Source organism: Myodes glareolus, chromosome 12 (assembly GCF_982192425.1).
Source record: "Myodes glareolus chromosome 12, mMyoGla1.1, whole genome shotgun sequence".
Lineage (NCBI taxonomy): Eukaryota > Metazoa > Chordata > Mammalia > Rodentia > Cricetidae > Myodes > Myodes glareolus.
The window spans coordinates 79,754,698-79,770,630 of record NC_142037.1 but is presented as its reverse complement, the minus strand read 5'-3'; the positions used below and the strand labels follow the sequence as shown (position 1 = coordinate 79,770,630).

Here is a 15,933-nt window from a genome sequence, read left to right as displayed (position 1 = left end):
ATCAATGATGTCAAGCAACAGTGACAAACTAGACTTCTACTAAGTAGTAAATACACACACACACACACACACACATTACATTGTAATATAATACATATATGCTCCATAACAAACATAATATAGTATAAATAATATAATATACCTGTATATATGTACTGCATAAGAAAAGGCACTAACTGCAGAATAATAGAGCTCTTATTTTCAGTCTTGAGTGTTCATCTCTCTTACTCCTGTGCCTACATACCTGTCACTGTCTTTGTCTGTGCCCCTCTGCGTGTGCCTCTGGTTCTCCCACTGACTCTTTTTTTCATCTTGTTTTGTTTTTTTGAGCCTGGGTTTCTCTGTAGCTTTGGTGCCTGTCCTGGAACTCGCCCTTGTGGACCAGGCTGGCCTTGAAATCACAGAGATCCGCCTGCCTCTACTTCCCGAGTGCTGGGATTAAAGGTGTGCACCACCACCGCCTGGCCTCTCACTGGCGCTTGATCACGCATGTCTGTCTGTATGCATACATGCTCACATGTGTACATGCGCACGCACAGAGGTACATGAATCTGGAATCTTTCACCATTAATTCCCTGGTGTCTCTGATGTTACTGTTCCCACTCGGTCACAGTTCTCCTGCCGAATGCTTCAGCAGCTCCTTAGCCGGGACTTTGCCTTAGCGAGTGATTCCTCTCACTTCATGGGGCAGATCATGCCCTCCCTTGAATTTCATAGGCGTGAACCTGTGACCCCTCCCCATCTTCAGCATCATCTCTTAACACTGCTCCTTTGACCACACCCACATTTGTCAGCTCATGGGAGCTATAGAGGTTATTCCTTTCTGTTTTTGATGCAGTCTTTTTTGCCTAGGTTTGGCGGGCCCATTCCACCGTCCACTCTCTCTGTCTGAGCCCTGGCTGGCCATCCAGTGGGAAATGGACCTTCCTTCTCCAGTCCCCCTGACAGCTACCTTCCTATGCCTTTACACTTGTCTTGCATACCCTGACTAACTTCTCATAGTGTCCCTCTCCATTATGGATGCTGCGGGGACTTTGTTTCCTTCCCCACCAGAGTTGCTGTGTCCAAACAATGGCGAATCTCTGCTCATCGCTTGGCACATACTTTTTAGCATAGTTAGGTACCTCAGAAATAGTTAAATCCTCATAACAAGTGTAACTCAGAGATTCCCCGGGTCCTTTCTTGTTGGTTAAACACACCTGTGTGTTCTCCTCGCCCCGCCCCTAAAGTCCCGCTGCAGGGTGTGTGAGATGATTGCGGAAGAGCAGCTCTGAGTCTTCCCTCTGTCTCCGTGCAGGACCTGCAGCTGCTGGAGGATGGAGATATGACTGTGATAGGAGACCGGGGAGCCACGCTCAGTGGAGGGCAGAAAGCACGGGTGAACTTGGCACGGTAACTTGTCTTCCAGCAGCCCTGCGCATGTGCCTTGATGAAGCACGAGGTGGTGGGGGTGCGGCGGCGGGGGCGGGGCGGCGGGGCGGGGCGGCGGGGGGCGGGGCGGCGGGGGGCGGGGCGTGTAGCGGCTGCTCACTGTGTCAGTACCACGCAAAGCGCTGGTTTTGAGTAATTCCATGGGTGCTTTGGATGAACATCTAGTGACTGAGTGCCACGATCCCTAAGACAGTGGCCAGGGAGGTGCCCTTCGGTCTGATTTCCCTCTTTGCCTTGCAGGGCAGTCTACCAAGACGCCGACATCTACCTCCTCGACGACCCGCTCAGCGCCGTGGATGCGGAAGTGGGAAAACACCTCTTCCAGCTGTGAGTTTGTGCTGTCTTGTGTCAGCTCCGTGTTCAGGAGCCCTTCCAGTTGGGCCCCGTGAAGTAATTTCTGCACCTTCATCTAGGCTCACATTTGTGCACCCCTTCTCCTCTGTTCCCCTCCACGTGACATTTCACAAGCCCAAGATCAAGGTAGAGAAATAGGGAAGGTGCTGTCATTGAGGCGAAGTGCACAGAGCCTGAGTGTAGAGTCTCAAAGCAGAGGGCACTCTCTTTATGTGTTTCCTGTAGCTCCTTGAAGTTTTTAGCCAAGAGACTAGAAGACCCAGGCCCCGAGAAGAAAAAAGATGGGCATTTTTAAATTGAAGGAAGGGGCTTGGCCGCTTGGTACTGGGGAGTTGGCTCTTTTCCTCCAAAATTTGCATATAAGCTTTATTTTATTTCAATGTATGTGTGTGTGTGTGTATGATCAGTGTGTATGTGTCTGGTCAGTATATGCTACATGTGTGTCAGTGCCAGAGGAGGCCAGGGAGGGGACTGGGTTCCTTTAGAACCGGAGTTAGAGCTGGTTGTGAGCCACCTGACATGGGTTCTGGGTCCCGAACTCTGGTCCTCTGCAAGTGCTCTTGACTGGCCATCTCTCCAGCCCCTCCTTCGCAGTGAGAGTCAGTGGTCGCATAGGGCCTGCAGAAGAGGACTCACTGATTTGTGTTAAGCTGTAGATATGAGAGCTGCAGGTTTTATGGCAGATTTAGAGCCTCTGAAACCTGTCCTTTCTGCCTTCTTTAGCTCTGGACACCAAAATAAAATGCTAGAGATTGCTGTGAGTCTCCCAGCAGACTAAGCCACGGAGGGTGGAAATCAATGGCCATCTTCCATCTTTTCCTTCTTAGGTATCTTTCCCCAGTTCCCCCCACTTCAGAGGACACCCATCAGGTTGTTTGAGGACCACCCTTATAGCCATTCTTAGCTTTCCCTCTAGAGCTTCTCTCTAAACCATTATGTGTTGACCTTTTGTGTATTTAGTATGAATTTTGGGGAGTGGGGTTCAGTTTATAACAGATCCTTCAGCAAAGTGAAAACAACCCATCTAGGCTTTGGATTCTAGGACTGGAACACAAGACTATCTACTGGGCATGGCCTTCTGGGGCTTGGCAGATGGTAGGGAGACGCATGGGACACCAATGTGTCTCCTGTTGTGGATATGAAAGTGTTCTGGCTGTGGATGGTAGTGGGCTGGACAACAGTGTGAATGTACTTTATGTTGCGAATAAGACACTAAAAGTGGCCAAGGCGGTGGCTTTCATGGTATGTGCATTTTACTGCAATACAAAAAAAACACATGCGTGGTAGTGGGCTGAGTATTTCAGCGCACAGAAAGCAAGAGCGGCTGGCGCTTGGCTCTGACCCAGCTCTTTGATCTGACCCTCCTTTCCTGTCCGCTCTTGATTGTGACTTGATGGATTTTGCTTTGGGCAGAATCAGCCCTTTGTCAGTTTGGTGAGCCCTGAGTGGATCCACTCAAGTTCCCCAGCACTCGGAGACTGATTTTTGGTGGGAAGCTGTAGTGGAGTCTCTCGGGAGGAGAGAGGAAGGCATTTTAATTGCTTGGTATCAGTATGCAGATCACAGAGGTGACCCCCCCCCCCCAAGCGTCCCTTTGAGCATGGGTGTTTATAAAGTCTGCTTGCACCTTTAATGTTTAATGGCTTTGGATAGACCCTCGATAGAAGCAAGCTTGTTAGAATCGTTGCTTGCTAATCAGAGCCACATTCTTTGGGGGAACTCGGAACAGGAAGCACGAATGCAATTTAGGAAATCACTCAGCAGCAGCTGGAGAATGCTCTCAACGAGTTAGAAAATTGGATTGAACAATACGCTGTGAGAGATGGTGGCCGCGTCGAGGCTGAGGACTGTGGAGCGCTTTGTACTAAACGGGAACGAGTCTCTCTCCTGTTCGCCATTAGCAGTTTTATTTCAGTCACGAATATACATCCAAGGTTATTAAGATTTGCGGGTTTTACAACTATATATGTTACAAACATGGGAAGCAGAAGGCTGGGGTCTCCGGACTGATCCCAGCCTGATGTCGCTGTGGATTCTGCAGTTTAGAAAGTCTCAACATTGCAGATGCCTGCCTCTCCCGTGATCTGTGCAGGACCGTCCTAATTAGATCTCCCACGCTGTTGCCTACCTCCTCGTCTTAGTTTTTGTATTTCTTAGTTTGTGTAGGCTGCTGCGACAGCATGCCGTAGCCTATAATCTGTAAACAACAGAGATGCGTTTCTCATTGCGCGGAGGCTGGAAGCCCAAGATGAGACGCTGGCAAATGTGCCGTCTCTTGAGGACTTGGTGATTCATAGGCACATGTCGGCAGAAGTGGCACCATCCATCCACTGGTTCTCCTTTATAAGGAACAGCACCAGTCCTTTCCGCGATGGCAGTGAGAAAGCCCCATCTCTTCCTACCATCATCACCCTGGTGACTAATTTTCAGTGTGTGAATGTGTGGAAAGACAAGTCTTCCACTAAATGAATCCAAGTACTTACTGACTCTGTCTTCCCTGTCTGTGTCCCTGATACATCTGCTCTGGCACACGGGACTACAGTGGTTTGGTTACTCTCTGAGGTTCTTGTATGGGATCAGAATTAAATGATGAGCCCATTGATGTCAGTGTGGCCCAGAAAGGCCCAGAGGCATGTGTCTGCTTAGTTTTAGTAACTTGGGAGGTGGAGGCAGGAGGATTCTTTGAGTTTAGTATTTTTTGACCAATCTGGGAAATATGTCAAAGACTCTGTGTATGTGTATACATACATACACACACATATACATACATATACACACATATATGCATATATATGTATACATACATATACACACATATATATGCATATATATGTATACATACATATATACATTTTTATGTATACACACACACACACTTAGGAAAGTTTTACTTTTTAAAAATGTAATGAACATTTCTGTAGACATTTTGGGGAAAAAAAAGCCACCTAGCTTAGGGAAAACATAGCACCATCAATTATAAAATTATTCTAAGTATTTAGTTCTCTTGTTTGTGGTGGTAGTTGTTGGCAAGAAAGCATTTGCAACCTCTCGCTTAGGCCTTGTAGGTGTAATAGCACCTAGGACTGAACGTTAGCGGTCACACAAAGGGACAGCTCAGCTGAGGAGCCAGCGCGGCACCCTAGGAAGGGTTTGGCAGGTCGAGAGATGGAGGTAAGAAATAAGCCACATTAAGACCTGCCAGAGGTTGGAAAACTAATCCTTCATGGAAAGTGTGTGTTTCTGTGTGTGGGGGGTGTCAGTTCTGGTAATAGCCCAGTTCTAAAGGCACCATTAGTTTTCTATAAAGACTTTTCGGTCCCCTCGTAGAAGCAGATGGTGAAGGCTTAGGGAAAGATGGAGGTGGAGCTGACATTTTTTGTGCATCTGTGGTTGTGGTCTGGGCCTTCCTCTGTAACTGTCTCTGTCTTTCTCAGATAAGTACCTCTAGTTTCTTTGTTATTTGTAATTTTTGACTTTTTTTTAAAAAAAATTAAAATATAATTATGTCACTTCCCCCTTCCCTTTCTTCCCTCCAACTCCCAACTCCCTCTTAAAATCATGGCTTCTTTCTTTTTCGTTGCTATTGCAACACACACACACACACACACACACACACACACACACACACACACGGATTTGAAGGGCTCCATTCCACGTCTTTCCGTGACAGCCTGACTTTGACAACCTCACTCGCTAGCCTATGGCCTACAGCCCTGCCGATTGCTCTGTGTGAGGACTTGGGAATCCAGGCTGTAGGCAGAGCTCCATGTACGGCGGCCCTTAGCCAGCTTCCTCTTACCTACACATATGCTAAGGCTGAGTTCTCCTGGGTCTGCTGTGAGAAAGTGGGTGCACTTGGAACAGTCTAGACCTCAAAGGAAATTGTTAGTTCTGAGAGAAGACTATTTGCTCCTAGCATGGGAGTAGGATTGTTACAGAGGTGGTTGGGGCCTCCTTATTCACTTTCCTACCCAATGTTACTTAGGAAAAGAGATTGCAAGTGTACATTAGTAGAGGTAACTGGGGTTCTAAGGCTGTTCATTTACTTGGGTTTTATTCTTCCTCTTGAGTTTTGTTGCAGTTTTGAGATGGTCTCCTGTAGCCCAGACTGGCCACACAAGCTTGCTATGTAGTCGAGGATATTCTTGAACTAGGCTGCTGTCTCCAGCTCCTTAGTACAAGGATTGTAGACACGCACCACACACCAGCAGTGGTTCCAGCCCAGGACTTTGTACATGCTGTGCATGCTCTCCGCCACCTGAGTTTTAGCCCTAGCCTCTAGTAATATCGATTAATGTATACATCAGAAGCAGTTCCTGGAGCAGACATCTAAGAAAAATACCCATCTTTTTTCTTATGTGATGTGAGTCTATTTCTTTAGGATTCCTATATCACAATAAGGTAATTAGAATTTTATTCATGTTTTGTAATGTTAGCTGTCCAACTGCCTTTGTTATATACCACACAAATTTTATTTTTTGTCATACAATAGGTATATATACATTATTGTTAAACTAAGTTTTAGAAGAAAAATTAGCAGCCACGGCCTCTTCTTCTGGTTACTTTTCAAAGTGTGTCCTAGCTAGGCTCACGTGCTGCTAGTGGATTTGAATACTTAGTCCCTATTATTAATTTATATTTGTATTTAAATTTTAAGATTCATTTTTATTTACTTTTCAGTTATGCCTGGGTGTCTCTGTGTGCGTATGTACACCTAAGTGTAGGTGCCCTTAGAGTCCTGAAAAGGACCCTGATCCCCTGGAGTTGGAGTTACAGGCTGTTGTGAGCTGCCCAGTGGGGATGCTGAGAACCAAACTCGGTTCCTCTGCAAGAGCAGTGCCCAGCTAATCCTCCTCTCTGGCTTGTGTTTAAATTGGATTTATACCTCCTTTAAAGCATGTGTCGTTGCTATATTGCCTTTATGTTGTTACGGCTTCAACTCTTGGTTTTGCGGTTTGGAGAACCCCTGCTAATGTGTTTTCTCCTCTGGGGGTGTTTACGTCTGTAGGTGCATCTGTCAGACCCTGCACGAGAAGGTCACCATTTTAGTGACTCACCAGCTGCAGTACCTCAAAGCTGCCAGCCACATCCTGATATTGAAAGATGTAAGTCATTTCCTCTTTAAAAGCAGGGTTGGCGTTCACTGAGAGATTTTCATACAGATTTTATGCAGCAGGGTTCAGAGAAAGCAGAGCGCTTGAGAAGTAAGTGGAGAACTCCCAAGAGCAAGGTTATGGGTGTCTCAAAGGCGAGTTGAGAGTGTGAGCAACTTCGATGTCCACAGAACCAGCTAGAACCTCAGGTTGAAAGCGAGATGCGGGGTTCCCATCAGGCCGCTCTCCATGGACTTCTTAGGAAGCTGCCTTCCCTCCTCCAATTTCACATCCGTTTCCTGGAGTTGAGATTTGCGTCTTTGAGGATATGTGAAGAACTTTTAGAAATATCACTATGAGGGCTGGCGATGTGACTCCATTGGTAGAGAGTATGTCTGCCTTGCACAAAGTCTGTATCCCATTCCCAGCTCTCTATGGAGTGCATGTGCCAGTACATGCCCGCAGTCCCAGCCCTGGAGGCAGAGGCAGGAGGATCAGATGCTCAGGGTCATCTTACATCAAGAGTTCAGGGCCAGATGGGGACCCATGAGACCCACAAACAAAGAAACAAGCAAGCAAGTAATAATAACAAAAAACCCGTCAGAAAGCGGAAATGTCATTTTCATTCTAAGCCATGGTTGTCTTCCAGATGATAAAATTGTTCCCTCAAATTTGCAAGATGCTCTAGTGAGATCAATGACGAAAATGATGATGCTGTTTTCTTAGACATTTTCATTTCTTTTTCTTCGTGTCCTACGGGTACTGTATCAAAATTTGGAAATTTTGATATTAAGTCATCCTTCCATCTCTCCTTAGATTGTTATCTTTTTGTCCAAAGAGTATCTTTCATTAACAAAAATAGGGAATGGCCGAGCATCCTCTGCTCAGAGCTACCTAGTCACTATGACCACTTGATGGTACCTCTACCCAAGTACTTTGGAATGAGGCTTCCTAGCCACAGTAATATACAAGGTGAAACCTCTCCACTGTGTGGCCTCTGTTCTAGTCAGAGCAGGTGTGATGGGGCTCGTGGGACAATGACAGGAAGTTGGTGACCGTCCTTTTACCTGGAAGAGGGACATCTGAGGTATGACGTTTGGAGGAACAGCATGGCAACACGTCTGTGCAGAGTGATCGAGGGGCCTGGAGGGAGATGGGATCAGAACCCAGCACACTGGCCTTGCATCAAGATGGCCACTATTGTTTGGTTCATTGAAGGGTCTCACCTGTCATTTTTGCACCCCACCCCCAGCGCTGCTGCCACCAGGACAATCTGGGGCAATTAGAAGTCAGTTGTCTAGTTCAGCAGGCAGGGAAATGCGCTTAAGTCAGCAAGTCGGTTTGTGAGGGCTGCTGGGACAGAGTAATGAGAGCTGATGGCTGAATAATGCTGGGAATGCTGTCTCGCTGCTTTGCTGTGCCCTGGTGGGGCTGAGCTGTCCCTGAAAGCTCTGGGGCGATCTCTTCCTTGCCTCTTTTCACCCTCTGGTCTCCTTCCGGCAGCCCGTGACCATCCTTGGCCGTCAATACAGCTGGTGTCTGTCTGTCTGTCTGTCTGTCTGTCTGTCTGTCTTCTCATGACTCCACCCTGCTCTAGTGTGGCCTCACTTTAACTTGATGGTGTCTGCAAAGGTTCTGCTTCTTAATGAAGTCACATTCATTGCCAGAATTCGAAGCTAGAGTGTCTTGAGGCACAACTTAGCCTATGATAAAACACCCCCTTATTGAGATCAAAATTAGCAAGAGATTTTTAGGCTTCCTGGTGTTTTCCTGAGGTACCCCGCATGCTTGCATTGGTGACTTGGTACTTATCTTTTGCAGTGGGGAGATCTGAGACAAACTCTTCATCATGGACAGAAAACAACCCTTTAGCTCCTTGATGTGTTTGTTACTTCATCAGTTTTATTCAGCGTTGAGTTAGCCACAGTGGAAGACCTAAGACAGGCCTTGTGATTTCCCCCTTTTTATTGAAAATGGATTTTTTCTTGTACAGTATATCATTTTTACAGTTTTGCCTCCCCTTATCCTTTTCGGTTCCTCCCCACGTCCTCTCTCCCATCTGGACCCCTTCCCTTTCTGTCTCTCCTTAGATCAGAACAGCCCTCTAGGAGACAGCAACAAAACAAAAGCCATCGCGTCCAGGCTGGACAAGGCTAGTCCAGAGAAGGAAACGAGCTCAGGAGCAGGCACAGGAATCAGAGCCTCGCTCGTTCTCACACTCGGGAGAATGGAAGCTGTAATAGATACGCAAGGACCTGGTGCAGGCCCGTGCAGGCCCCGTGCAGGCCCGTGCTTGCTGCTCTAGTCTCTGTGAACTCACCTGAGCCCTGCGTAGTTGGTTCAGAGCTTGCTCTCCTGGCGTCCTCCATCCCCTCTGGTTCTTTCCCTCCTTCCATCTCCTCTTCTGCAGGTCCCCTGAGCTCTACGGGGAGGGCTTTGAGGTCACTTTATGAGGAGAGAGGATCAAGGACACAGCACCTTCCCGGGCTCCCTCCTGGGCTTGCTTCTGAAAGGCCCTTCCAGATGCAGCTCAGGCAGAAAGACACCAGGAGGCGCTCACACACTGAGAGTCAATTCCAGAGAGACAGAGGCTCCTCATTCCATTCTGGATTGAGGGCTTTCTACCAGACCCCACCTTCCAAAGGTCGCAGAACCTCCCGGTGGTGCTACCCCAGGGACCAAGCCTTCCATCACACAGTGGGAACACAAATAATTAAGCTGCATCCAAACCGTAAGATCTTCTGTAGTCTCTTGTATTGTAGGAGACTACTTGTTCAATTTCCAGCTGTCCAGACCTGAACAATCACACAGAAATTTTATTAATTGCAACAATATTTGGCCAGTGATGACTCAGGCATATTCTTAGGTAGCTCTTACATCTTAATCCATATCCAATAATTTGCCATGAGGCAATGACCTACCAATGAAGTTCTGATGTCTGTCGCTTTCAGCAGCTACATGGCATCTCTCTGACTCTGCCTACCTACCCTCTCTCTAGATCCCTTCCAGCCTGGCTATATTTTGCCCTGCCATAGGCCAAAGTAGCTTTATTCAATAACCAATAAAAGCAACACATACACAGAAGAACCTCCCACATTACTCTTGGCCAGAGATGGAACTGACCAATGAATGTTAGCCAGAGTTTGCAATATTTGCATGCAATTATCCTCAGAGACGTAGATTACATGTTGCTATGGAAACCGGCTCTGGGATGATAGTAGAGTCCTTTAGTGCCTCCTTGATACTTACTGTGGTTGCCAAAGAGAGGTGAGGGAGCTGTCAGTCAGAGTTTCGTGGAGCAAACTCTCACCACAAAGATTATATAAGGCAGGGTGACTATCCCCTTAGCGACAACTTAGAGTGTCAGCTGTCTCCTGGGCCCCCTGGGAATGGGAGCTCAGATTCCTCAAGCTGGAAAACAATTAATTTCATGTGCAGAGAGCTGAATATTCTTCCTGCAGAGTCAGTAAGTGTAGAATAGTTTTGTCACCTGACCCCACATGGCCCTTGCTTTGCCGATCCTGCCTCCTGTGTATTGTTTTATTTTTAGTAGACAACAATTCGTTCACCCGCTAGCAGGGACCCCGGAGAAACTGAGAACTCCTGTTATTGTTCGTCTGACCCTCTCTAAGAGCAGAGAGGATGGCTGCCCCTTCAGGCTCCTCTCTGGATTCTTAAAGCTTGTCTTAGGAGCTGTCCCCTCTGTCAGCAGTAGTTTCTGTGTGTATTTTACTGACAGGAAGGATGTGATTGCATTAAAGAAGTGTGAGAACAAATCTTACCTCTTAAGTGCAATAAGACACGGTATTCCAGTAATAACTTTCCAATCCTTAAGTTACCAGGCTTGTAAAAGCCCAAAGGCACTGGGGTTTTCCTCAGTGGACTGCCTTGATTGGGGTTGGGGTTGGAGAAGGACAGCGATTGGGTGGGGTCCAGGGCCATTTTCCTCTAACCTGAGCCATCCTCCCCTCAGAGCTACTTCCCTTTGATTATATAAGTATGCCAGGATTTTTTCCAAGTATTAATAAATCATTTGGGGTTCACCTCTTGGGGTAGAACATCGCGAAGATACTTCCACATTATTTCCTATAACTGCGGTCAGGAAGAGGACCCCCAAGTAGATGTACTGTGGAACGTTGAATCCCCAGTGATGGTTTTGAATTTGGGGGCACCTTTTAGTCTAAGACCATGATATTGGCCTAAGTCTTGCCCCAGGCAGGGCAGGTGGCCAGCTGAGGCTGGGTGAGTGTGTCCTACCTTGGTGGAGCTGCTTGTGCACCTCCCTGTCCATCAAATTTCCCACTGCGAGAGTCGTCTCTGTGTTCTTACGAAAGACCCTGCGGGCTCTCCCATCATCTACGGTTTTTGCTTCCTTCAGTGCCCATGGCATTTGGGTCGTAAGGCGCATTGGTTCAGGCACCTAGAATTCTGCAGGAAGCAGAATTCTCGCTTAGGAGGCAAACTGCGTCACTCCCTTCTTGTCGACGAGGATTCCAGACCCAAGAGCAGCTCTAACTCAAGGCTCGTAGGCTGTGGTTTGGTGGGATTAGTGCCGTGAAGTGTAAATGCCTGCCTCTGAAATTCCTTTTGTTTTAGGGACAAATGGTGCAGAAGGGGACATACACCGAGTTTCTGAAGTCTGGCGTAGATTTCGGCTCCCTTTTAAAGAAGGAGAATGAGGAAGCAGAGCACTCCCCAACTTCAGGATCCCCCACCCTCAGGAAGCGGACCTTCTCCGAGTCCTCCATTTGGTCCCAGCAATCGTCCAGACCCTCCCTGAAAGACGGGGCTCCGGAGGGCCAGGATGTGAGTTCGTCTTGGGTTATATGCTCCTTTTCTCTTACGGACCCTTGGCTTGTAACATGAGGGGCCGGCTTGTTGGGGTATCTGTCCCCCCCAGTACCCCACAGCCGGCAAGCCACAAAGAAAATCACACACAGGACTCCATAAGATTATAAAGCTGATTGGCCCCTTAGGTCAGGCTACTTATTAGTTCTTATGACACATATTACCCCATTATCCTTATCTACGTTAGCCATATGGCTTGGTACCTTTTTCAGCTGGGCAGGTTACATGCTGTCTCTCCGGTGGTCTGGGCAGAACTGCGGGTGGGGGGGGGGAGCTTCCTGCTTGCCAGAATACTCCCAGTCTCTTTGCTCCACCTCTACTTCCTGTCTGGCTTTCCCGCCTATACTGCCTGCCTGGCCAATCAGCGTTTTATTAAAATATGATTGACAGAATACAGATAATTCTCCTGCACCCTTGGCTCTTTGAGTCGCTCTGTTGGCGGTGATCTCACTGGTCTTAAGCTGGTGGCTTTAAGGCGTTATGCAGGGTCATTGGCAGGGTTAAAATAGAGCTAAGTGTTGTCTGCTTAATTTTGGCTGTGGCTCTCTCCTGGGTGTGGTGGGCTGGAGAGCCTCAGACATCCACAGTGACTCTGCTCCTAGAAGTTGCAAAGATCTCTGTGACTCGTGGATGCCTGAAGTCTAGAATTTACCATAGGCAAGTCTGGGGATCCCAGGCTTAGCGTTTGCATCCAGAGACTGAGCATGGGGAACCCCTCAGTGTGGTGGGTCTCAGCCTTCCTAATGCTGCGGCCCTTTCATACAGTTCCTCGTGGTGTGGTGATCCCCGACCACAAAAATAATTTTGTTACTACTTCATAACTGTAATTTTGGTACTGTTATGAATTGTAATGTAAATATCTGTGTTTTATGATGGACTTAGGCCACCCTTGTGAAAGGGTTGTTCCATCCCCGAAAGGGTCAAGACCCACAGGTTGAGAACTGCTGCCTTAGACTCTAGTCTGGGTACATTAATTACATTAGGTACTTTTTCTTACTTGCTGGATGTTCACAATGTAGGTGGGTGACAAGAGTTACCCGCTCTATTTTAGATGCCTTTATTAGTCAAGAAGGACACAGATCTGGTAACCTTAGCATGTGACCCTTTTAGGTCAGTTTCTTCCATTTCTCCCTTAGTCTAGTCCGAGGGCCACATCTTACTCCTCACTGAGCGCCCTGTGGTCAGCATAGGCCCAAGTGACTCTGTCCCATATTGAAAGCCTTTCAAGCAATCTACACTGCTCCTCCTTTAGACAGAAAGTCATCCTTGGAGTTGGCGTAGTGGGATTGGGTCTAAGACCCTTGGGAGTTCAAGTTGCCTATGTAAGAGTGTCACATGTGCACACAGCTTCTGTATATTTTAAGCCCTCTCTGGATTACTTATAATTTCCAATATAATATAAATGCTGTATAAACACTTGATACATGATAGCCTAGGGAACAGTGGCCAAAAGAAAAGTGCCCATAGAGGTTCCAGTACAGATGACGATCTTTTTCCTCTGAATAATATCAATGTGCAATTGCGGAACTCAAGCACGCCAGGTCTGACTATCGTCTCTGCTATCCAAATCCTCATTCTCCATTTCTAGGAGCCTGGATAATTCTGATGTGAATGGATATGCTCTCCTCCATCTCTTGTAGAGGTTTCTACTCAGTTCCTGGGCTTGGCTAGCGGTGTGAGCCGCCTGGTTATTATTGGTGATTTTAGTGCTGCAGTTGGATTCAGAGCCTTGCATGTGTTCAGTGTGCACCCCGTGCAGACAGACCTGCACCTCCGTTTCCACCCTGTTCTCTTCCGTTGATGAGTGGCGGTTTAGTCCTCATTAGTTTGTGGTTGCTTTGGGTGTGGGTGTCAGGCGTGTGCTAGAAATCATGCTGCGAGGCTCACGCAAAGCCATGCCACAGTGAGCAAGTGCTCCTAGGAGTGGGAGGACTGAGTCCTGGCTGGATGCTTTGCCAGACTGGATAGGTATGTGCAAGGGAAGAATTACCAATTTTGATTCCTACCAGCCACAAATCACTTACCTGTTTTCCCGGAGCTTTGTCAACAGTCAATTTTTGAAGACGTTTTGTGTGACTCTTTGCTTACTGGCACCTCTCCCTTCACAGACAGAAAACACACAGGCAGCGCAGCCCGAGGAGAGCCGTTTGGAAGGGAAAATCGGCCTCAAGGCCTACAAGAATTACTTTGCTGCGGGTGCATCTTGGTTTTTCATCATTTTCCTCATTCTGCTGAACATGGCGGCGCAGGTACATAATGGCATCTGTGCCCTCAGTGTGTAGTCACACACATACATTTTTGCGTGATTGACGCATTGTGCCGTTCTCTCGGGATTTACACTAAGGTATGCTGTCTGGTGGGGAGCAACATAAGGGATGCTAAGTGGAGTTGAAAATGTGTAGAAAAAAATTGGGGTTACCTTGTAGAATCTTAACCATGACATCTTGTCTGGGAAGTGGGGTTTGGTGTTGACCCGTGCCTGCTGGAATCGTCCTGGTTCTCTGCAAATGCCCTCTGTATCTCCACACCTTAGCAATTTCGACTTTCAAGTCTGGAAGCCATGCCAATGTTGTATTTCACGTCCTCTGCAGGTTTTCTACGTCCTTCAGGACTGGTGGCTGTCTTACTGGTGAGTGGCTCGTGTCTGAATTAACGGCTTTGAGATCCATCGGGAGCTCCATTTTTCCACAGGTTTTAGGGAGAGGTGAGCTTGTCGAACATTCTGGTCTAAGCTTCGTCTCCTGAAGAAAAAGACTGGTGAAGTGTGACCTACAGAAGTCTTCACCATGTCTGGTCCTCAGCTACATGCTAGGAACTGACTGTCAAGCTTCAGAATGATTTTGCTTTGTTTTTCAAGACAGGGTTTTTCCGCGTAGTCCTGGCTGGCTATCGTGGAACTCACTCTGTAGACCAGGCTGACCTCAGACTCACAGAGATCCGCCTGCCTCTGCCTCTCGAGTGCTGGCATTAAAGGCGGCACCTTTATTCTAGTTTATGTAAATGAGTGTTTTGCTTGCATATATATCTGTGTACCGTGTCTGTGCCTTGTGGCCACAGAGGCCAGAAGAGGGCATCAGATCCCTGGAACCGGAATTACAAACAACTGTGAGCCACCATGTGGGTGCTGGGACTCAAACCCAGGCCCTCTGGAAGAGCAGCAGGTGCTCTTAGTTACAGACCCATCTCTCCAGCCCAATTCAAACTGAAGTTTAAAAGGCAGTTTCACAGGATTGTGTGAGCTGAGACCCATTTTCTCGCACCAGACTTTTTTCTCCCACTGAGGTTCCTTTTGGTTATGTTTACCTGATCGTCTTTTCCTTCCACATTCTGTCTGTAGGGCAAACAAACAGAGTGCGCTGAATAACACCGAGAACGGGAATGGAAGTGTAACCGAGACCCTAGATCTTAACTGGTACTTAGGAATTTACGCAGGTAAAGTTTAGCCGTTGGGTCTATTATCTGGGAGCCTGAGGTGCTTACAACAAGCCTGTGTGAGCTAGCGGAGCTCCTAGGAGTAATTCAGTAGCGTCTTAACAGATTAGGAGACTGAGTTGCATTTGCTCTGTGAATTAATTAGAATAATAATAATTTTTTTTGAAATCTACCAGAAGAGGTTGAATGAAGACTCTTAATTTGCCCTATACTGGATTTTGAAAGTTAAACTAGGATTGAGCATTCAGAAAACCATCCACTGGAACTATGTGGCTATTGTCTATCCTAATAAGTTGCTTTAGCTAACTCTTCTATCATTATATGGATGGGCAGGGGATTAGAAACGGATCCGCACCCTGTGCTGTGGATTGCTCCAATTCTGTCTGCATAAGTAAGCCCAGGCCTTTATTGAACTTGGATGGAATCCTCTGACAGCGAGGCCCCCAAGTAAAAGCATTATCCCCTCGCAGGTGTGCAGAGTTCCCACCAGCGCCCCGCTCATCTCCGGGGCCTCACTAATTACTGAAGGGGGAAGCTAAGCAGAGAGCAGCCTGGTGTCTAGGAATGCGGCTCCTTCACTTTCCTACCATTTGGTTCGCCAGAGTGCTCTCATCACCACTCTGATTTCATGAGGCTGTCCCGGAATATGTGTAGAATTACATACTTTAAAAAAGAAATCCTCATCTAGAATTTCAGGCATTCCCACAGGAAGCTCTCGTCCAGCTCTCCTCAGATAGGATGCATTATCTCTGACAGAGCCCCACTCCCCAGGATT

The 15,933-nt window shown here is 47.4% G+C and overlaps 1 protein-coding gene across 1 annotated transcript in view; it reads left to right on the top strand.

Annotated features, from left to right (window-relative positions):
• Window positions 1-15,933, top strand: part of Abcc4 (ATP binding cassette subfamily C member 4 (PEL blood group)) — a 212,873-nt gene that overhangs the window by 86,643 nt on the left and 110,297 nt on the right. Inside the window, exons 12-18 of the mRNA XM_085698192.2 lie at window positions 1,298-1,392; window positions 1,672-1,758; window positions 6,794-6,890; window positions 11,475-11,684; window positions 13,835-13,975; window positions 14,318-14,355; window positions 15,064-15,158. Of these exons, the coding sequence (XP_085554318.2) occupies window positions 1,298-1,392; window positions 1,672-1,758; window positions 6,794-6,890; window positions 11,475-11,684; window positions 13,835-13,975; window positions 14,318-14,355; window positions 15,064-15,158 (763 nt within the window). The remainder of the gene's footprint in view (window positions 1-1,297; window positions 1,393-1,671; window positions 1,759-6,793; window positions 6,891-11,474; window positions 11,685-13,834; window positions 13,976-14,317; window positions 14,356-15,063; window positions 15,159-15,933) is intronic.